Here is a 22525-nt window from a genome sequence, read left to right as displayed (position 1 = left end):
TACCGCAGTTAAACATGAATCCCCCACTCAGACACTGTATACTCCGAGCCGACCAGTCCTTGTTTTAGCCCCTTAATGCCGAGCACCAGGCAGGGTAACAACAAGTACCTTTTAACATCTTTTGGTATGACGCGACCGGGGATCAAACCCCGGACCTTCCACTCTCCGAGCGGGCGCTCTACCACTAGACCAGGGAGGCAGTCGGCAGTTTGGATCAGGTTAGGAGAGTTACAGATAATTACCATTGATAATAAAACATTGTTTAATAATAATAATGTATATTTGTTATCAAAAGTATTGCCGAGGGCAGAATGCAACTGCGATGAAGAGAGGTTAGTGAGGCTTCTGTGGCATCATGCTACTCTAAAATGACAATGGCATCATGTACACTCGCACACATCCCAATATGTCGTGCAGAAGAGGTCATAACATTTTTGTACATGCACCAATGGACGTCTAGATAACAGCAGCTACCTCCCACATCCTGTTTCCAAACTTCAAGAACACAATGGTACACTCATACATGTCCGTCTTCAGCAACCCATGCTTGCTGTAAAAGGCGACTATGCTTGTCGTCAGAGGTGACTAACGGGATCGGGTGGTCAGGCTTGCTGACTTGGTTGATTCATGTCATCGTATCCCAATTGCGTGGATCGATGCTCATGATATCAATCACTGGATTGTCTGGTCCAGACTCGATGATTTACAGACAGCTTGAATATTGCTGAGTGTTGAATTAAACAACAAGCAAACAAATCATAAATATCCGTATTTGTTGTGAAATAGAAATCTTGACATTGTTTGTACCATACTGTTATTACTGTTAGTTATTTCTTTATATCTTTCCTAAAGGGACCTGTTTTCACGTTTAATTACTTCAAATTATATTTACAAATAACTGAGTTTGATGTAAGGAATTCTTTGGTGTTTAAAACGCTTAATTGTTTGTCGGAAACTGTATACGTTCATTTGTGTTGCACTAGACACACCAGTTACACAAACTTAAAAAACCTACTTGTTTTGAGGTGACTAACGGGATCGGGTGGTCGGGCTCACTGATTTGGTAAATGGACGTCATTGAATCCCAATAGTGTAGACCGCCATAATAAAGTTGGAATATTGCTGAATATTGTTGGAACAAACAAAATAGATTTAAAGGGAAAAACATTGAAATTATTCCTAAACATTTCCGAAAATTCTTAATATTTTCGACCCTGATCCGAAATTTTGCACTGCAGAAGTGTGAGGTACCCGCATTAAAAAGGTCCTCATCAACAGGGCGGTCGGGTAGCCTAGTGGTTAAAGCGTTCGCTCGTCACGCCGAAGACCCGGGTTCGATTCCGGACATGGGTACAATGTGTGAAGCCCATTTCTGGTGTCCCCCGCCGTGATATTGCTGGAATATTGCTAAAAGCGGCGTAAAACCATACTCACTCACTCACTCCTGCAGCAACATCTTTCAAGAAATGTCCTGTATACAACCTGAGTTACATTGTTCTGTTGTCTGCGAGGAAGTCCGGCCGCGATATGTTGTGCGCGGAGTCGATGTGTAGGCGTCAGGCATGTCGTACGGGGAAGCGGTAGTGAGACGTCCTGGTCATCGGTACTGGCTATGGTCATGGTCAGGGGATGCTGGACGCAGAGACTGCATGACTGTAGAGGTCAGGGATTGGTGGACATTGATGCAGTTCGATGGGATAGGGAGGAGACGAGGGTTAACCTGTTTTCGCTCCATTAAGATTTTAAACCAATTGGACTCTTTTGAAATCTTGTAGATTTCATCACGTCACATTACCGTAAACAAATAGAAGCTGTGATGGATTGCTGTTGATGAAGTTGAAGCCACTGCTATTAATAAGTGGTGTGGAAACTGAAAATATGAAACGATGGATCTCGAAATTCATCAAAAGAAAGTAAACATTTCAGACGCGCTTAATTACTATTTGTGTTATGCTTTATGGTGTTTACTGGCAGTCCCCCTGAAACCACAAAGGGATTCGGTTATAAGATGAAAGTCAAACTGAAGTTTCACAGCTTCAGCCAATGAAATCCAAAACGTTTCTTTCAAGTGCGTTCAGAAGACAAGAATCGCTCGGCTACCACTGAGAGAGATGACACAAGCCGCGTTACCACTGAAGAGTTTTTATAAGAATTTACAAAGAGTGCCTCTCGTCAGAGAATAGTGCAGATGTGTCTACAAAAAACGAGTCTCGAGAGGCCATGTACTTCAGCGGTTGATGAAGTTGATGAAGTGGACCTCGCTGTGACGGTGTCAGCTCAGGCCTGGCACTGCGGTACTAGCAGTGTCCCCGACCCCCATACATACATCACAAGCAGTGTCCACGACACTCATACATACATCACCAGCAGTGTACACAACACCCACGCATACAGCACCAGCAGTGTACACAACACTCACACATACAGCACCAGCAGTGTACACAACACTCACACATACAGCACCAGCAGTGTACACAACACTCACACATATAGCACCAGCAGTGTCCAAGACAGTCATACATACATCACCAGCAGTGTCACCGACAGTCATACATACATCACCAGCAGTGTACACAACACCCACGCATACAGCACCAGCAGTGTACACAACACTCACACATACAGCACCAGCAGTGTACACAACACTCACACATACAGCACCAGCAGTGTACACAACACTCAAACGTACAGCACCAGCAGTCAACACAACACTCACACATACAGCACCAGCAGTGTACACAACACTCACACATACAGCACCAGCAGTGTACACAACACTCACACATACAGCACCAGCAGTGTACACAACACTCACACATACAGCACCAGCAGTGTACACAACACTCACACATACAGCACCAGCAGTGTCCCCGACACTCATACATATAGCACCAGCAGTGTCCAAGACAGTCATACATACATCACCAGCAGTGTCTCCGACAGTCATACATACATCACCAGCAGTGTACACAACACTCACACATACATCACCAGCAGTGTCCACGGACACTCATACATACATCACCAGCAGTGTCACCGACACTCATAGATACATCACCAGCAGTGTCCACGGACACTCATACATACATCACCAGCAGTGTACACAACACTCACACATACATCACCAGCAGTGTCCACGGACACTCATACATACATCACCAGCAGTGTCCACGGACACTCATACATACATCACCAGCAGTGTACACAACACTCACACATACATCACCAGCAGTGTCCACGGACACTCACACATACATCACCAGCAGTGTCCACGACACTCATAGATACATCACCAGCAGTGTCCACGGACACTCATACATACATCACCAGAAGTGTACACAACACTCACACATACATCACCAGCAGTGTCCACGGACACTCATACATACATCACCAGCAGTGTCCACGACACTCACACATACATCACCAGCAGTGTCCACGGACACTCATACATACATCACCAGCAGTGTACACAACACTCACACATACATCACCAGCAGTGTCCACGGACACTCATACATACATCACCAGCAGTGTCCACGACACTCATAGATACATCACCAGCAGTGTCCACGGACACTCATACATACATCACCAGAAGTGTACACAACACCCACACATACATCACCAGCAGTGTCCACGGACACTCATACATACATCACCAGCAGTGTACACAACACTCACACATACATCACCAGCAGTGTACACAACACTCACACATACATCACCAGCAGTGTACACAACACTCACACATACATCACCAGCAGTGTACACAACACTCACACATACATCACCAGCAGTGTACACAACACCCACGCATACAGCACCAGCAGTGTACACAACACTCACACATACAGCACCAGCAGTGTCCCCGACACTCATACATATAGCACCAGCAGTGTCCAAGACAGTCTTACATATAGCACTAACGTGTCTCCGACACTCATACATACATCACCAGCAGTGTGCCAGACATTTACACATACAGCACCAGCAGTGTACACAACTCTCACACATACAGCACCAGCAGTGTACACAACACTCACACATACAGCACCAGAAGTGTACACAACACCCACACATACATCACCAGCAGTGTACACAACACTCACACATACATCACCAGCAGTGTACACAACACTCACACATACAGCACCAGCAGTGTACACAACACTCACACATACATCACCAGCAGTGTACACAACACCCACACATACATCACCAGCAGTGTACACAACACTCACACATACAGCACCAGCAGTGTACACAACACTCACACATACAGCACCAGCAGTGTACACAACACTCACACATACAGCACCAGCAGTGTACACAACACTCACACATACATCACCAGCAGTGTACACAACACCCACGCATACAGCACCAGCAGTGTCCACAACACTCACACATACAGCACCAGCAGTGTCCCCGACACTCATACATATAGCACCAGCAGTGTCCAAGACAGTCTTACATATAGCACTAACGTGTCTCCGACACTCATACATACATCACCAGCAGTGTGCCAGACATTTACACATACAGCACCAGCAGTGTACACAACACTCACACATACAGCACCAGCAGTGTACACAACACTCACACATACAACACCAGCAGTGTACACAACACTCACACATACAGCACCAGCAGTGTACTCAACACTCACACACACATACATCACCAGCAGTGTACACAACACTCACACATACAGCACCAGCAGTATACACAACACTCACACATACAGCACCAGCAGTGTCCCTGACACTCATACATACATCACCAGCAGTGTACACAACACTCAAACATACAGCACCAGCAGTGTACACAACACTCACACATACAGCACCAGCAGTGTACACAACATTCACATATACAGCCCCAGCAGTGTCCACAACACTCACACATACAGCACCAGCAGTGTCCCTGACACTCACACATACATCACCAGCAGTGTACACAACACTCAAACATGCGACACCATCAGTGTACACAACATTCACGCATAAAGCACCAGCAGTGTCCACAACACTCACACATACAGCACCAGCAGTGTCCACAACACCCACACATACAGCACCAGCAGCGTACACAACAATCACACATACAGCACCAGCAGTGTCCCTGACACTCACACACACATCACCAGCAGTGTACACAACACTCAAACATACAGCACCAGCAGCGTACACAACACTCACACATACAGCACCAGCAGTGTACACAACACTCACACATACATCACCAGCAGTGTACACAACACTCAAACATACGACACCAGCAGTGTACACAACATTCACGCATAAAGCACCAGCAGTGTACACAACACTCAAACATACAGCACCAGCAGTATACACAACACTCACACATTCAGCACCTGCAGTGTCTCAGACACTCATACATACAGCACCAGCAGTGTACACAACATTCACACATACATCACCAGCAGTGTACACAACACTCAAACATACAGCACCAGCAGTGTACACAACACTAACACATACAGCACCAGCAGTGTACACAACACTCACACATACAGCACCAGCAGTCAACACAACACTCACACATACAGCACCAGCAGTGTACACAAAACTCACACATACAGCACCAGCAGTGTACACAACACTCACATATACAGCACCAGCAGTGTACACAACACTCACACATACAGCACCAGCTAGCAGTGTACACAACACTCACACATACAGCACCAGCTAGCAGTGTACACAACACTCACACATACAGCACCAGTTGTGTACACAACACTCATACATACAGCACCAACTGTGTACACAACACTCACACATACAGCACCAGCAGTGTACACGACACTCACACATACAGCACCAGCTGTGTACACAACACTCACACATACAGCACCAGCAGTGTACACAATACTCACACATACAGCACCAGCTGTGTACACAACACTCACACATACAGCACCTTTATCGGTTGTTTAGAACTCCTTACAACCCTATATCTCAGATCCATATAATGAAGTTTCAGTCAAATAACTTAAAAAAAACTCCAGTCTTAGGTATAACGGAATGGACTCTCTCTTGTGGACACTGGACCACCTCTGCGAAGTATAACAATATTGTTTTATTGAGAGTAACACTACGTTTACATTCATCTCAATATTCCGAAAGTAAGTCAGGCTGCTTTCGTGACCAATTATAGTAGTAGACATCAAAATCAGATCATCTGCAAAATGTAGCATGGAACATTCTATTGTATCAGGGAAGAGATGGATGTCATGTCTGTCATGTCTGGATGTACTTTATGATAACAAAACAGTTACTCTCAGTCCCTACACCGTGACACAATACGATAACACAGTTAATTACCCTCAACCAACACCATGACACTGTATGATAACACAGTTAATTACCCTCAACCAACACCATGACACAATATGATAACACAGTTAATTACCCTCAACCGACACTATGACACAATATGATAACATAGTCAGTTACCCACAACCGACACCATGACACAGTATGAAAACAAAGTTAATTACCCTCAACTATCACCATGACACAGTATGATAACACAGTTAATTACGCTCAACTGACACCATGACACAATATGATGACACAGTTGATTACCCTAAACCGACACCATGACACATTATGATAACACATTTAATTACCTCAAACGACACCATGACACAGTATGATAACACAGTTAATTACCCTCAACCGTCACCATGACACAATATGATAACATAGTCAGTTACCCACAACCGACACCATGACATAGTATGAAAACACAGTTAATTACCCTCAACCATCACCATGACACAGTATAATAACACATTTAATTACCCTCAACTGACACCATGACACAATATGATAACGCAGTTAATTACACTCAACCAACACCATGGCAGAGTGTAAACACAGTTAGTTACCCTCAACCGTCACCATGACACAGTATGATAACACGGTTAATTACCCTCAACCAACACCATGACACAGTATGATGACACATTTAATTACCTCAAACGACACCATAACACAGTATGATAACACCGTTAAGTACACTCAACCGTCACCATGAGACAGTATGATAACACAGTTAATCACCCCATACGACACCATGACACAGTATGATAACACCGTTAATTACCCTCAACCGTCACCATGACACAGTATGAAAACACAGTTAATTACCCAATACCACACTATGACACAGTATGATAACACAGTTTATTACCCTCAAACGTCACCATGAGACAATTATGATAACACAGTTAATTACCCTCAACCGACACCATGACACAGTATGATAACACAGTTAATTACCTTTAACCGACACCATGACACAGTATGATAACACAGTTAATTACCCTCAACCGTCACCATGACACAGTATGATAACACATTTAATTACCCTCAACCATCACCATGACACAGTATGATAACACAGTTAATTACCCTCAACCGTCACCATGACACAGCATGATAACACAGTTTATTACCCTCAACCGACACCATGACACAGTATGATAACACCGTTAATTACCCTCAACCGACACCATGACTCAATATGATAACACAGTTAATTACCCTCAACCGTCACCATGACACAGCATGATAACACAGTTTATTACCCTCAACCGACACCATGACACAATATGATAACACAGTAAATTATCCTCAATCGTCACCATGACACAGTATGATAACAAAGTTAATTACCCAATACGACACCATGACACAGTATGATAACACCGTTAATTACCCAATACGACACCATGACACAGTATGATAACACAGTTAATTACCCTCAACCGACACTATGACACAATATGATAACACAGTTAATTACCCTCAACCGACACCATGACACAATATGATAACACAGCTAATTACCTCATACAACACCATGACACAGTATGATAACACAGTTAATTACCCTCAATCCGCCACCAGGATACAGTATGAAAACACAGTTAATTACCCTCAAACGCCACCATGAGACAATATGATAACACCGTTAATTACCCTCAATCGACACCATAACACAATATGATAATGCAGTTAAGTATCCTCAACCGACACCATGACACAATATGATGACACAGTTAATTACCCTCAACCAACACAGTATGATAACACATTTAATTACCCACAACCGACACCAGGATACAGTATGAAAACACAGTTAATTACCCTCAATCGGCACCATAACACAATATGATAACACAGTTAATTACCCTCAACCGTCACCATGACACAGTATGATAACACCGTTAAGTACACTCAACCGTCACCATGAGACAGTATGATAACACAGTTAATCACCCCATACGACACCATGACACAGTATGATAACACCGTTAATTACCCTCAACCGTCACCATGACACAGTATGAAAACACAGTTAATTACCCAATACCACACTATGACACAGTATGATAACACAGTTTATTACCCTCAAACGTCACCATGAGACAATTATGATAACACAGTTAATTACCCTCAACCGACACCATGACACAGTATGATAACACAGTTAATTACCTTTAACCGACACCATGACACAGTATGATAACACAGTTAATTACCCTCAACCGTCACCATGACACAGTATGATAACACAGTTAATTACCCTCAACCGTCACCATGACACAGCATGATAACACAGTTTATTACCCTCAACCGACACCATGACACAGTATGATAACACATTTATTTACCCTCAACCATCACCATGACACAGTATGATAACACAGTTAATTACCCGATACAACACCATGACACAGTATGATAACACAGTTAATTACCCTCAACCGTCACCATGACACAGCATGATAACACAGTTTATTACCCTCAACCGACACCATGTCACAGTATGATAACACATTTAATTACCCTCAACCATCACCATGACACAGTATGATAACACAGTTAATTACCCGATACGACACCATGACACAGTATGATAACACCGTTAATTACCCTCAACCGACACCATGACTCAATATGATAACACAGTTAATTACCCTCAACCATCACCATGACACAGCATGATAACACAGTTTATTACCCTCAACCGACACCATGACACAATATGATAACACAGTAAATTATCCTCAATCGTCACCATGACACAGTATGATAACAAAGTTAATTACCCAATACGACACCATGACACAGTATGATAACACCGTTAATTACCCTCAACCGTCACCATGACACAGCATGATAACACAGTTAATTACCCTCAACCGACACTATGACACAATATGATAACACAGTTAATTACCCTCAAACGATACCATGTCACAATATGATAACAAAGTTAATTACCTCATACAACACCATGACACAGTATGAAAAATAACACAGTTAATTACCCTCCATCCACCACCAGGATACAGTATGAAAACACAGTTAATTACCCTCAAACGACACCATGAGACAATATGATAACACCGTTAATTACCCTCAATCGACACCATAACACAATATGATGACACAGTTAATTACCCTCAACCAACAGAGTATGATAACACATTTAATTACCCACAACCGACACCAGGATACAGTATGAAAACACAGTTAATTACCCTCAATCGACACCATAACACAATATGATAATGCAGTTAATTACCCTCAACCGACACCATGACACAATATGATGACACAGTTAATTACCCTCAACCAACACAGTACGATAACACATTTAATTACCCACAACCGACACCATGACACAGTATGATAACACAGTCAATTACCCTCAACCTAGTCTGTCATACACATCCTGAAACAAATATATCCAATAGAGCCCATGTTAGTCTATAATGTTTTGCAAGTCTAGATTGCTGCAGTATCTGAAAATGAAGAAAGTCTCTGGGTTCCTTTTTAATATATTTTATGACTATATAACAACTGTTTTTTCTGTAAAATATGTTCATTTCAGAGACTAGATGGAAGTCTACCCTCAACGCGGTTAACCACAGTCACTAAACAGTACCACGGCATTTCCTACTGGTTTAACCGCAACTGATATTGTAACGAAGCATAATCATTATGGATGCAACACATTGTATTTTAATTGTTATGATGTGTGATTTTCTATAACTTTTTATCCTACTGTATCACGTTTGCGCATTTATATTAACTTTATGGCACGGTTGTACATAGCCAACAAATACGTGTTTGTAGGATCATAAAACAGATCTATTTTAAGGTCCATGTATGGTCGCTGATCGGGTGAAGAGAATCCGAGCCGTGAAGTCAGTTGGCCAGGCCAATGCGATGCAGTACAAGGGAGGCTACTCCACAAGGACCCAGTACTTCTGTATCTGAAGCACTCGTGTGCACTCGGCACATTCAACGCGACCTGTGAAAAGGCGGGGTGAGTTTGTGTCGAGGTTACATGCACTAGTCGTTGTAGACCGGGTGTTATTTGGTTAGTTTATTGTTTTGAATTGCCCTCGAAAGCCCACTTGTACTTAAACAACACTTTATATCAAGATTTTTATCATGAAGTATATTGTTCTGTTTGCTGCTTACGTCTGTTAACCAGTGTATCGGAAAGTGGAATTAATGCCTTCTCATAGACGCAAAACATATCTACGTCAGCTATATACGTATATAAGCCGCTAGCGGTCGCGAGGCGATGTGGTTAAACTACAGCAGAACCAGGATGTTGTCATGAATGGTTTGATACCCATTGACCTACACCCCACTCCACTGTTTAAACAACAAGTTAAAAATCTAGTGGTTGTTTATTCATGAATGGTTATTGGGCTACCTTTTGTTGAAGTAGAAGGTACATTTTAATGACAAGTTACGAATATGTTTGTAAAATACACCCAATATGTTGTGAAAGTGATATTGCAAATTGGACATTTCCAAATTTGACGCGTCAGAGACAAAAATGATGTCCGATGCAATTCCCTATCTTGACTTGTTCGATAGGTTCCCGTGGGTTTTTTTTTCAGGTAAACAGGTACTTGCCTTTGCATGAGTTTTTGACAGGATACGCTCAACTTTCCGTGAGCATCTGGTATCATTATTAGTGATAGTGATTCATAAGCAAAGATTCGTGATATAGTCGGAATCGTACAATCGACTCTGCTTTAAGCAGAGATGTCTACTGGATATGAAAAGGGTTTTGTCGCTTTATTTACATGTAACAACAAAAATAAAATAAAAATTGTCCTTTGTCAAGAATACATATATCCAGTATTTCAAAAACTCCAGCAAATTTAATCCTTCCTCTTCTAAATTGTAGACTTATTGAACATGAATGATTGATTCCCCCATATCTTTTCCTTTGTTGTTCTTACCGTTGACATTCCTATTTATGATCTCATTCATATCTGGAATAGTGAGTGAGTGAGTTGGGTTTAACTCCGCTTTTAACAGTATTCCAGTTATATCGCGGCGTGTCAGCTTAATGTGGGAGGAAATCCCGAAGTGATGCGGGTCTCAGACGTTTAGCACTTCGGTGAAACCCACGAGCACGGGTATGGTGCTGACAAACCTAGAAACATAATCGGGGCGAACCGGGATTCGAACCCACAATCATAGGTTTCTTGCATGCCCAAGGGACGCAACTCTGCACAGCGAATCGCGGCATCTTAGACGACTGGGCCACCCGACATATCCGGAATATATACCACTTTCTGCACACCTGACATAGTCATGCCCTTACCGTATACCAACACAAGCCTGGTGGTGTGTAAGGTAAACATTCCTGAGTGAGGCGGTGCATATGTAGTTGCGGGTTATCAAATTCTCATAAATAAGTGATAGGAGATTTATGTAGGTTATATGTTGGCGACCTGAAAGACTTATTCTCCGTTCCCCAAATTGAAACATTACGTAGACTTGCATGACGGGGTCAAGTTATAAACAATAACGTTTTCAATATAATGTTTCCTTCATTAATGTTAAATACGTATGTGTGATCCAGTTTGGTGTATGACCTTTGTTTGTCCAAGTCCGCCTCCATAGCAACACAGAGAGATAGGGAGAGAGAGAGAGAGACACAGAGAGAGAGAGAGAGAGAGAGAGAGAGAGAGAGAGGGAGAGAGCGAGAAAGGGGAGTGAGAGAGAGAGGGCGAGAGAGAGAGAGAGAGGTGGGGGAGTGAGAGAGAGAGATACGGAGAGAGAGGGGGGTGAGACAGTGAGGACGAGAGAGAGGGAGGTGGGGGAGTGAGAGAGAGGGGAGAGAGAGGGCGAGAGAGAGAGAGGTGGGAGAGTGAGAGAGAGAGAGAGAGAGGGGGGGTGGGGGGGGTGGGCGGAGGACTTATACACAAATATCAAATGTCATACACGAAACACATACAGCCAACACACTGGACATACAAACATACTCATACAAATGGAATACGCACAGAAAACTCTCTCACACATACACACACAACCACATACATCACATCCACAGTACACACACAAAACCACACAACACGCGCACACAAAACACACTCGAGAACAATAAGGAAACCCTTTATGTAGACACACAGAAGGGACAGGCGCAGGACATTAACTGTATGTAATAAAATGAAGAAATCTGTTGCAATAATAAGGCTTTCACGTATGACTTAAAGGAACAGTATCTTCACCCGTGAACCTCATTGCAACATTCCAACACAACTGCAGGGATCTAGCAGGACATTTCACTATACTGAATCGGGCCTTAGACGTAAGAACCTTAGTATACTTACTCGCGCTTTCGTATGATATTTTATGATGTATTAGGATCAAAGCGAAGTTGTTATATATGACGCTTAATATAAGGACGCTTATAGAGCAAGTAAGGTTGTGTTTGGGATCCCTTATCTTGGCAGTAGGAGAATGATACCCAATCGACCCGAGCCCGTGGAATCTTATATAAACTTACATTACTATAATTCATTTATTTGGTTCATTTAACAACCAACAGCAATTTATCTCGATACCAACACACGGTGGCTTGTCTAATGTCCGCTTCAAGGCAGGGGAAACTTGGTCATATAATATATTTACGTCTTATCTCGGTCCATTAAGTCATAATGAATCTATTTTTTGCTCCAGAAACCGCCATTTGTTGGTAGGCTAAGCTTGTTTATATGGACGCCTGGTTTTCAATCACGTTCCTTACCTGTCCGCCTGGATCAAAGTCCCGCTTACCTGACACACAGAGCCACTTACCTTGATTGAGTGGCACGACTACCTGAGACAAGGAACCTAGCTCACATTGCGTACCAGGTTCCACACACGTTTAATACAGACGATACCCTTTTCAACAAAACGTCTGGACTATCGAATAGTGAATACACAATAAAACATACATATATTCCATATTCCGAAGATATTCATTCGGACAGAGGGGTTTCCGTATAAACGGATCCTGTTAAATGAGGTTTCACTGTTGTTGTTGCTTTTTGTTGTTGTTGTTTTTGTTTTTGTTGTTGTTGTTGTTGTTGTTGTTGTTGTTATTATTATTAATATTATTATTATTATTATTATTATTAATATTATTTACAGATTGAAATAAAAAATGCAGCAAAGAGGGTTTGGATGATCCTGGCACAGTCAGGCTTTTTAGGCTCATCATAAGCTCAGGGCCCTTTTCCCCCTCTACGAGCAGCCCAGACAGCGAATGGGACTTCTCCCAGGAAGCGCTGCCTAGTCAAACCCACCCAGAACTTTTCGGAGAATGTGAAGACTCCCCAACACTGCAGCCTGCTGCATTACCCAGATTGTCAGAAGGGCTGTATTCCTGGTAGCAAACCCGGGTACTCTCCCAATGCCAGTCAACAGATTGGGACCACTCCAGCAGAAGAACTCTGCAGGGTTGCTGATCTTCTCAACACACTGTATATGAACTCGATGCAGTGGTCGTTCAGATAGCCACTCCTTGAAAAATTGAATCTGGCCCGATTTGATATGGCGCTTCGCTTGGTTGACATTCATTTCTGTACCGTCCAGCAGTTCAGAACCATCAACAAAATCAACACCGACATTGAGATCATGTCCCCCACCTCGTTTAAGTAAACTGTGGAATGCCTTGTTTTCATCATGAGTCTTGACATGCTTCAAAAGAGGATCATCAGACAAATAAATGTGCGCAAAAGTGCAGAAAACAATTCTATCATGAAGAGCCCCAACGTTAATCAAACAACGTCCTCCGATAATGATTGGTAAATATGAGCAATTGAGGGAAGAGCGAGGGTGGTGGGATCTATTGTCTGACATGAATCTTCATGTCAGGGTGTCAATACGCTGAATTTCATATTCCGTCCAATCCACAACACCAAAAGAATATGAAACGACGGGTACAGCATAAGTATTTGTGGCTTTAACTTTATTGCGAGCATTCATCTTCTTCTTATTATTATTGTTATTATTATTATTATTATTATTATTATTATTATTAAACATTAATATACCGCAGTTGTCCAGGTACTAGTATCTGCTCAAATGCGATTTTATTTGTTCCTCGACCAGTAGATACCGTTGCTATTCCAGTTATCATTCTCAACACCCTGGGGAGTATACAACCCAAGCTGCATGGGGGTGCTAAAAGGTTTTTACATCCACCTCACATGTCGGGTACCTATTCCCTGCTGGGTGAACAGAGGTGGATTTGAATTAAGTCATTTGCCCAGGGTGACACCACAAGTTTCGACTCTTGTGTATATTTTACAAATATTCTGGCATCTTTGCAAATAGTAACGAAATCTTGTAGTTTTGAACTATCCGGAAAACGAGTCTCTTTGCTGTTATCGTTATATGATAATAACGGTATCGCTAAACTTGTTGACTCGGTACATGACGAATGTACAGCCTGGTGTCACGGGTCTGAGTTGTTTGTCCTGACCCCGACACATGACACCGAGACAATTACGTTTAAGAAGGCACATATGTATAACAGCGACGTTAGAAACACACAATTAGTTTGGTCGTGTCAGCCCAGTGGCTCTGAAAGACTCACCACCAACAATTATATGTACACAGGCAATACTAGTGTTTGTTTACATGTTCATTCGTCCCACCCTCTGATTTCTATAGCTTCGGTATTGTTCACAGCAAGTTCTGGAGGAGAACGCGGGAATAAATCCCAGTGAGTGAATGGCAGCTAAAGGAAGGTCGAGATATAACAATGAGCAGATCAAGTTACCTCGTTCAAATGGTCACCTTACCACTCTCAGCACATTCAATCGGGAAATGGAAGAGTAATGTATGTACATACCTACACAAAGAACCCAATTTCCTCCAGCTCTTTTCCAGCAGTGAATAACGACTTAGGTGCTTGTGTATAGTATTACATTATTTCAACTATTCTATTATTTAACAGGAGTTTTTAACAAGATTAGATCTCTAAATAAAATGTTATCAAACATTTAGTCGAGTAGTTAATCCATCATGAGCATAATGAGACAAATAATGTTATATACGTTAAGCTGTGAAATTAAGTCATTTAAATATCAAGATGTGGCTTGTGCTTGGATTGTAAAAACCATGTAATACTAATCATCTGAGTGAGTGAGGTTTTACGCCGCTTTAACAATATTCTAGCAATATCACGGCGGGGACACCAGAAATGGTCTTCACACATTGTACCCATGTCGGGAATCGAACCCGGGTCTCCGGCGTGACGAGCGAACGCTTTAGCCACCAGGCTACCCGACCGCTCGACTAATCATCTGACATCACAACAGGAAGTGAGGGAGAAACTGTAGTTGTCGTGTATACTGAATCTGGGAAACACAGGTGCCCCAGTCGCCAAAGGCTCCGCAATTTGAAATGATGAATTGCTACCATGAGATGTGTCAGCATCTTATAATGATAGGTTCGAATCTCAGAATCACATTGATTACGATCCTTGGTTTGACGGCTCCATGAGCGTGCTCGTTTGTTTCACCAAAGCGATAAATGGGTTATAATGCTGCCAATGCTGCCAAGCCGTCATCTTTCAACTGAAATGATGTTCCAGTTATCATTCTCAATTCACTGGGGAGTATACAACCCAAGTTGATTGGGGGAGCTAAAACGTTGCTCATTTCAGTTGTTTTTATTCACAACACAGATAACTTATGAGTCGACTTCTGACTTCTTAATGACAGATAAGAACCTTCAAATTCGCATATACCCAACCCCCTCCCCCCTCCCGGCAGCCCCATCAAAAAACAAAACAAAAAACTTTCACTCGGGTAACAACAAATATTCAGTTATTCTGATCTTTTTTCCCCAAATCATGAAATTGTTTTTATTTCCATATGGAATCACATCCGAATATTAAAGAGAAAATCAGAAGAAAACTATCATTTGTTGTGGCACTTTCCTCTTTTGTAAGTCTGAAGCCCATTGCTTGTATCCCCTGCATTGATATTGCTGGAATATTGCTAAAAGAGGCGTAAAACCCAACTCACTCACTCATATGTGTATCCCTCTATCAATGCCACAATTTAATACCTTGATTATAATTCCATGAAATGATACAATATACGTGTATGTGATAATAGACGTGAAACCCCAAGCCTTCATTAATTCATGTGGTCGTGGGCCCACTTGCACAAAGCGATCTTAGCGCTAAGATGATCGTAACTCCCATACTTTAACATAGGCTTACAATAGTCGTAGCGCTAAGATTGCATTGTGCAAGTAGGCCCAGGTCACCTCTATTAAGGGTAGAAGTATCTTTCATAAAATGGGATAATCCCCACAAAAATATTAATGCAAATCCTTTAATAGTAATTACATTATCGTCGTATTATTATATCACAGAACTAACTGATTCTATAAGTACACACATATAGACCAGGTATTCGTCCCCAAAAGCGATCTTTGCTCTGAGACGATCGTAACTCCAAAACTAAAAAATACCTTACGACTTACGACATTCGTAGCGTTAAGATCACCTGGTGGAACGGTTCCAGGATGTTACGACAACAACATCTCTAGCATGATAAGAAGTGAGGGAACAGTTATACGGACTAAGCTCAGCCCTGACTCAGAGGTGGTTTAGTGGTTAAAGACACTGAGTGCCAGGATCCCGTTATCGTGGCTTCGATTCCCATATTCGCCATCATTTTGATTCACCATAGTACTAAACTTTACTTCCTTCGAAAACCACCTTTGTATTATTTTGAAAACATACATATACTTGCCGTTATAGAAATAGTACTCCTGACTTTAGCCAAGTATTTTTTCTTATAAAGAATTATTACATCACAGAAATATATATATATATACCTCAGGCAGTGTTAAGATGAACGAAAAATGGTAAATTCTTAACTTAGATTAGATGCTGCTATCCTAGCTTCTACTCTGCATGGGGCGGTCGGGTAGCCTAGTGGTTAAAGCGTTCGCTCGTCACGCCGAAGACCCGGGTTCGATTCCCGACATGGGTACAATGTGTGAAGCCCATTTCTGGTGTCCCCCGCCGTGAAATTGCTGGAATATTGCTAAAAGCGGCGAAAAACCATACTCAGTCAGTCAGTCTACTCTGCACCCTACTTTTCTGGTGCACAATCCCTATCCTATCCATTTCGTTATTGTCGCATTCACCGTATAAATAAATTCTTACCACCCCAGTAACCCTTAACCACATGGGTATGTAAGTGCTTGTGTAAATCGTGGTTTCTCTATTGTCAGTAAAGGTTGGGGGGAAAAAACAAACAAACTTCCTGGTCGTGGTACAATGAAAATACTTAGCGGCGTACAGCAATACTCACTCAGTCAGTAGCATACTGTAGCTGAGATAACACAGTACAACAGGGGAGACATGAAGCTGTGTAGCATCTTTATCACTTCTACAGTATAATGTAAGTGTCTAACAATTTCCAAACAACATTTAAACATGTCAGGGTAATAAATAAATCAAAACGAAACTGCAGCTGTTAAAACGATTTACTTTCTCAAGAAAACGAATCCTTGGTATCTCTATGACTATTTCATGTAAAAAGTAATAATTTTGCTACTTGTTAACAGTTAATACTGAATGGAAAACAATAATTTATATAAATATGTCTAGCAGTATCACAGATACTAGTGTGTAATTAGCATAAAGAAGATTTAACCGGTGTTACCGTTATAAATATTTTATAGATAGCATATATGCATATACACGCGTGCCTCTAATGTCTCGATCTTTAAAGTAAAGAGAGTGACGCGCTGAGTTGGAAACGGCTTTCAGCGGATTTAATCAAATAAATCTGGCAGCGAATGACAGAGTAGAATCTTACATTGACCTTGACAATACAAGTAATAATATAAATTTGCATAATATTACGTTGCTTCCGTAATGAAAATATTAAATGCGTATATATTTTTGTCACTATCGCCAGTATATAAGTGTTATCATATATTAATGTATTAAATTATATTCTTTTGTTTCTGCCACGGGGATATGACCACTGGAAATATTGTTTTCCATAGATGTTCTTGGCACAAGTAGTGGATACGAGTATATAAAACGTGTCATAGCTAGTGTATAACAGTACGTGAAATGTTTCATTTATAGAGGATAACAGTACAGGAACATTTCATAAGTCATGAATAACAGTACAGGGCACGTTTCATAGCTAGTGGATAACAGTACGTGAAACGTTTCATAAATAGAGGAAGACAGCACAGGACACGTTTCATAGGTAGTGGTTAACAGCACAGAAAATGTTTCATAAATAGAGGATCACAGTACAGGAAACGTTTCATAAGTCGTGATTAACAGTACAGGAAACGTTTCATAGGTAATGGATAACGGTATGGGAAACGTTTCATAAGTCGCGAATAACTACAGGAACGTTTCATAAGTCGCGAATAACAGTATGTGAAACGTTTCAAAAATAGAGGAAGACAACACAGGACACGTTTCATAGGTAGTGGATAACAGCACAGAAAATGTTTCATAAATAGAGGATAACAGTACAGGAAACGTTTCATAAGTCGCGAATAATAGTACAGGAAACGTTGCATAGCTTGTGGATAACAGTACGTGAAACGTTTCATAAATAGAGGATAACAGCACAGGACACGTTTCATAGTTAGTGAATAACAGTACGGGAAAGGTTTCATGAACCCCACCTACCAGTGGATAACATAATGACGATAGATGGCGCTGTGACACAATATGGCGCTGCAACGCAACCTGAACCTGATCGTCCCTCTTCAGACAATGGGGGGAATAATGGGGCGTAGTCAAAGTTGCAGAATCCACACACAAATGTTTCAAACATTCCTTAGAACAGGATTCCGTACATATACATGAGAGACTTGTTGTTTCACCGTCTAATAACGTCAGTGGATAAATAGATTAGTGTTAACACCGTTCTTTCGTAGAGTTGATGAATTCGTATTTAAGAGGTCCATTGAAAATAACATTGAAATTAACACCTTTACTACGAGTCCTCGTCTATATCACTGAGAACAGAAAGTCGGTTGCTGTCAGTTAATGCCCCGTCTGATGCGTTGTCGTTATCGGAGTCTCCTACTAACGTCTCCGTGACAGCGGGGATCGACAACGACGCGTTCTTCGGTCCTTTCACTGAGACGTCTTTATCGGGCGGTGTCATTTTGTGGTTCTTGCTTGCAGTGATATCACCTTTACTGCTGAGTCCATCTTTTTTCTTCGAGGAGTTGCTGCTGTTGAGAGATTCGGAGCTGGATGCCAGAGCTCCATCCATGCCCTTCATGTGGGGGGTGGGAATTCCGGAGGTCGACAGTTTTCGAAGCTTAATGTTTCCAGATGCACGCCGTTTGTCTTTAAACGATTCCACGGAAAGTTGACTTTTAACCAAACTCGATCGCCTCCCTTTTCTGTCCTTGACCTTGTCTTCTTCCGCTTCTTCCGGTTGTGGAAGTGGTGAAGGCGGGGTCAGCGGTAATTGATCCGCAATGGTTTTCGCAGCATCACGCCACGATGGCGAACACTGAAACTCGTATTCAACATAAAGCTTTTTGAATTCCGTTCTCCAACTGAATGGTTCTGTGTCTGTCTGATATGCGGCCTCCCGTCTCGGAGTCCATGCTGACTGAGGTCGCCGGATGGAAGGAAGGCCTCGCTCCATTTCGAGTTCATCGTAAGGCACAGCGGTCAGCTTAAACACGTACTCTTTGGTCTTGCGGAAATCAGACATACTGACACATCTGATAATGCTGTCCTCATTCTTTGCATTTGGTAAAAGGCATCGTTTCGGTGTTTTGTTCCTCGGTGTGCTCTTCGTGCTTGCCTGACTCCGTCCCCCTGATGACAGACTTGACGCAGAACTCACAGATGACGCACGGCGACGTTTCAGTAATGCCGTTTTGGGACGTTGAGGTTGAGGCATTGACGAAGCCTCCTCGGAAAATGACTTCAAGTTACTCTCTGTGAGTGACAAACTCAAAACACTCTTCTGACTTGACAACTCACATTTTTCACTTTTCTCACTGGATATTTCATCTTTCTCACCCTTCTCGTTTCTCACCTCACACTTCTCATTCTTCTCGCTTCGTGCCTCGTACTTCTCATTCTGCTCGCTTCTTATGTCGCATTTCTCACTCTTCTCGCTTCTAACATCATACTTTTCGTTCTTCTCGCTTCTTACTTCGTACTTCTCGTTCTTCTCGCTTCTTGCCTCGTACTTCTCAATCTTTTCACTTCTTATCTCGCACTTCTCACTTTTCTCGCTGCTCGCCCCGTACGTCTCATCCTTCTGGCTTCTCACATCGTCCATTTCATTCCTCTCGCTTCTCACCTCATACTTCTCAATTTCAGTGTGCGTCTCTTCCTCCTCTTCCTCCACCTCCTTCTCACGCTCCGTCAGAAGCTGGACACATTCCATCCAGGGCAGCTTCTGTGCCAGGCTGCGCGCGGATACACCCGCCCTATTCTCCATCTCCAAGGACAGTCCGTATCTCTGGAGATGTTCAACAAGCAGCTTCACCATCTCCACATTCCCCGACTGTACACAGTAGTGTAGAGCCGTATTGCCATGCTTATCAGCTTGGTTCAAATCAAAGTCAATGGCATGAAGAAACACCTTGGTCAACGCATCCCGTTCATATATACATGCATAATGTAGAGCGTTTAAACCAGCCTTATCCCTCAGTTTCAAATCGGCGCCATTTTCTATCAGATGTCTCGCTATCCCAGTCCCCCAAGACTCTGGTTCCATCAACGCACACAACATCAACGGGGTCTTACCGTCCACGTCCCTGCTGTCGATGTCCATGCCGAGATCGACAAGGTCACGCACCTGCTGTAGGTACCCCATCTTCATGACGTCACTCAGGCACAGCGGTGGCCCCCGCAAGAGCGCCGATGCCGACTGTGGTCGCATGTTGATATTGGTCTATCAATCTTGTATGACAGTTATTGGTTTGACTGATGTGCCTTTGTGGCCATTATACACACCATCGCGTTGCTGGACTAATTCTCAATAAACTGGAATCGAAGGAGCTGTATAACTATATCTTCCCGTGTTGTGTACTCCGATAGCACGACCACTGTTGACAGGTAGACTCCGATCACATGACACACAGTTCTTGAACACACAAGTAGACTAGGCCACGGCGGTAATCCTCAAGATAGTTAAAGTTATGACACATGTGTAAATAGAAAGTGGCTAGGCGACTAATTCACATTGTCCGGGCACTGTGGCTGTAGACTTGATATGAATACCCAGTTATTCCCTTTCTGGTTCTTGAGCTCCGAATTAAAGTGACAATACCGCCAATGAAATAACTTGTCAAATCACTCAGCCGCGTCCAGTATGTACCTACAACACAATGAAGCTATGTAATAACACTGTCGATTATACACCAGATCACACAACTGACGAGTCGGAGCCGTGGGTGGGGTGGTGGCGATGGGGGGAGGGGAGCGGGTAGAGAGACGTCCGGCTAAGTCTGTCACCATGCAGACAATATTGGTAAATAGATTGACTCAAGTTTCAAGCTTCGACCCGTCTCCAAGTTATCAAGGGGGTCACCTGAAAGCTGACGGGAGAGTCACAACTGCTGGTGTTCCATGACGTTAGACAAGTGAAAGCGGTTGTATGACAGGGTAGCATATTATTGTTAGCAACGGGCGTGTTGGTGAATATCGCGCTATATCTCACAGTTAAAACAAGCTGGATAGAAATAAACACGTTCATTCAGTATGAGTTGTATTTTAAGTCCAACTGAATTGTCATCGAATGTTTCTAGACATGCACTATTTCTGGTCTTATGTTCAACCTGGTTACAGCGACGCTGGGGGCACTCTTAGACTCGGCTCCTGAAAAGATATGTGGTAACCGGTTAACTGTTAGGGAAAGTACGTACCACTCCACACTGCGGGGTAGCCTAGCTATACGCACTAGGCTATGACGCACGTCCCCTCAATGTCAGGTCTACTTGTACTGAACACATTTACCATACACTGTGATAGGGTCTTTCTCACGAGTACAATTCCACCATGACTACTGACTAGCTTTCTGGGAGCTGGCACGAGTTTGTTGGTTGGAAATAGTCGAAATTGACAATACATAATTTACGAATGATTTACTTGTTAACGTATATGAATATATTTATTTGTGTGTGCGTGT

The 22525-nt window shown here is 42.5% G+C and overlaps 1 protein-coding gene across 1 annotated transcript; it reads right to left on the bottom strand.

Moving 5' to 3' along the window:
* Positions 1–17849: 17849 nt before the first annotated feature.
* LOC124146297 (ankyrin repeat domain-containing protein 50-like) lies at positions 17850–22165 on the bottom strand. Its single transcript, XM_046516534.2, has one exon. The coding sequence runs from the start codon at positions 21275–21277 to the stop codon at positions 19355–19357; it is 1923 nt and encodes a 640-aa protein (XP_046372490.2). The 5' UTR covers positions 21278–22165; the 3' UTR covers positions 17850–19354.
* Positions 22166–22525: the final 360 nt, after the last annotated feature.

This window comes from Haliotis rufescens, unplaced genomic scaffold (genome assembly GCF_023055435.1).
Source record: "Haliotis rufescens isolate VD_foot unplaced genomic scaffold, xgHalRufe1.0.p SCAF_2, whole genome shotgun sequence".
In the NCBI taxonomy this organism is placed as follows: Eukaryota; Metazoa; Mollusca; class Gastropoda; order Lepetellida; family Haliotidae; genus Haliotis; species Haliotis rufescens.
The sequence above is the reverse complement of the archived record's forward strand: the minus strand, read 5'-3'. Positions and strand labels throughout refer to the sequence as shown.

Coding starts and splice junctions, on each gene's coding strand:
- LOC124146297 (XM_046516534.2), bottom strand. CDS start 21,277: ATGCGACCACAGTCGGCATCGGCGCTCTTGCGGGGGCCACCGCTGTGC.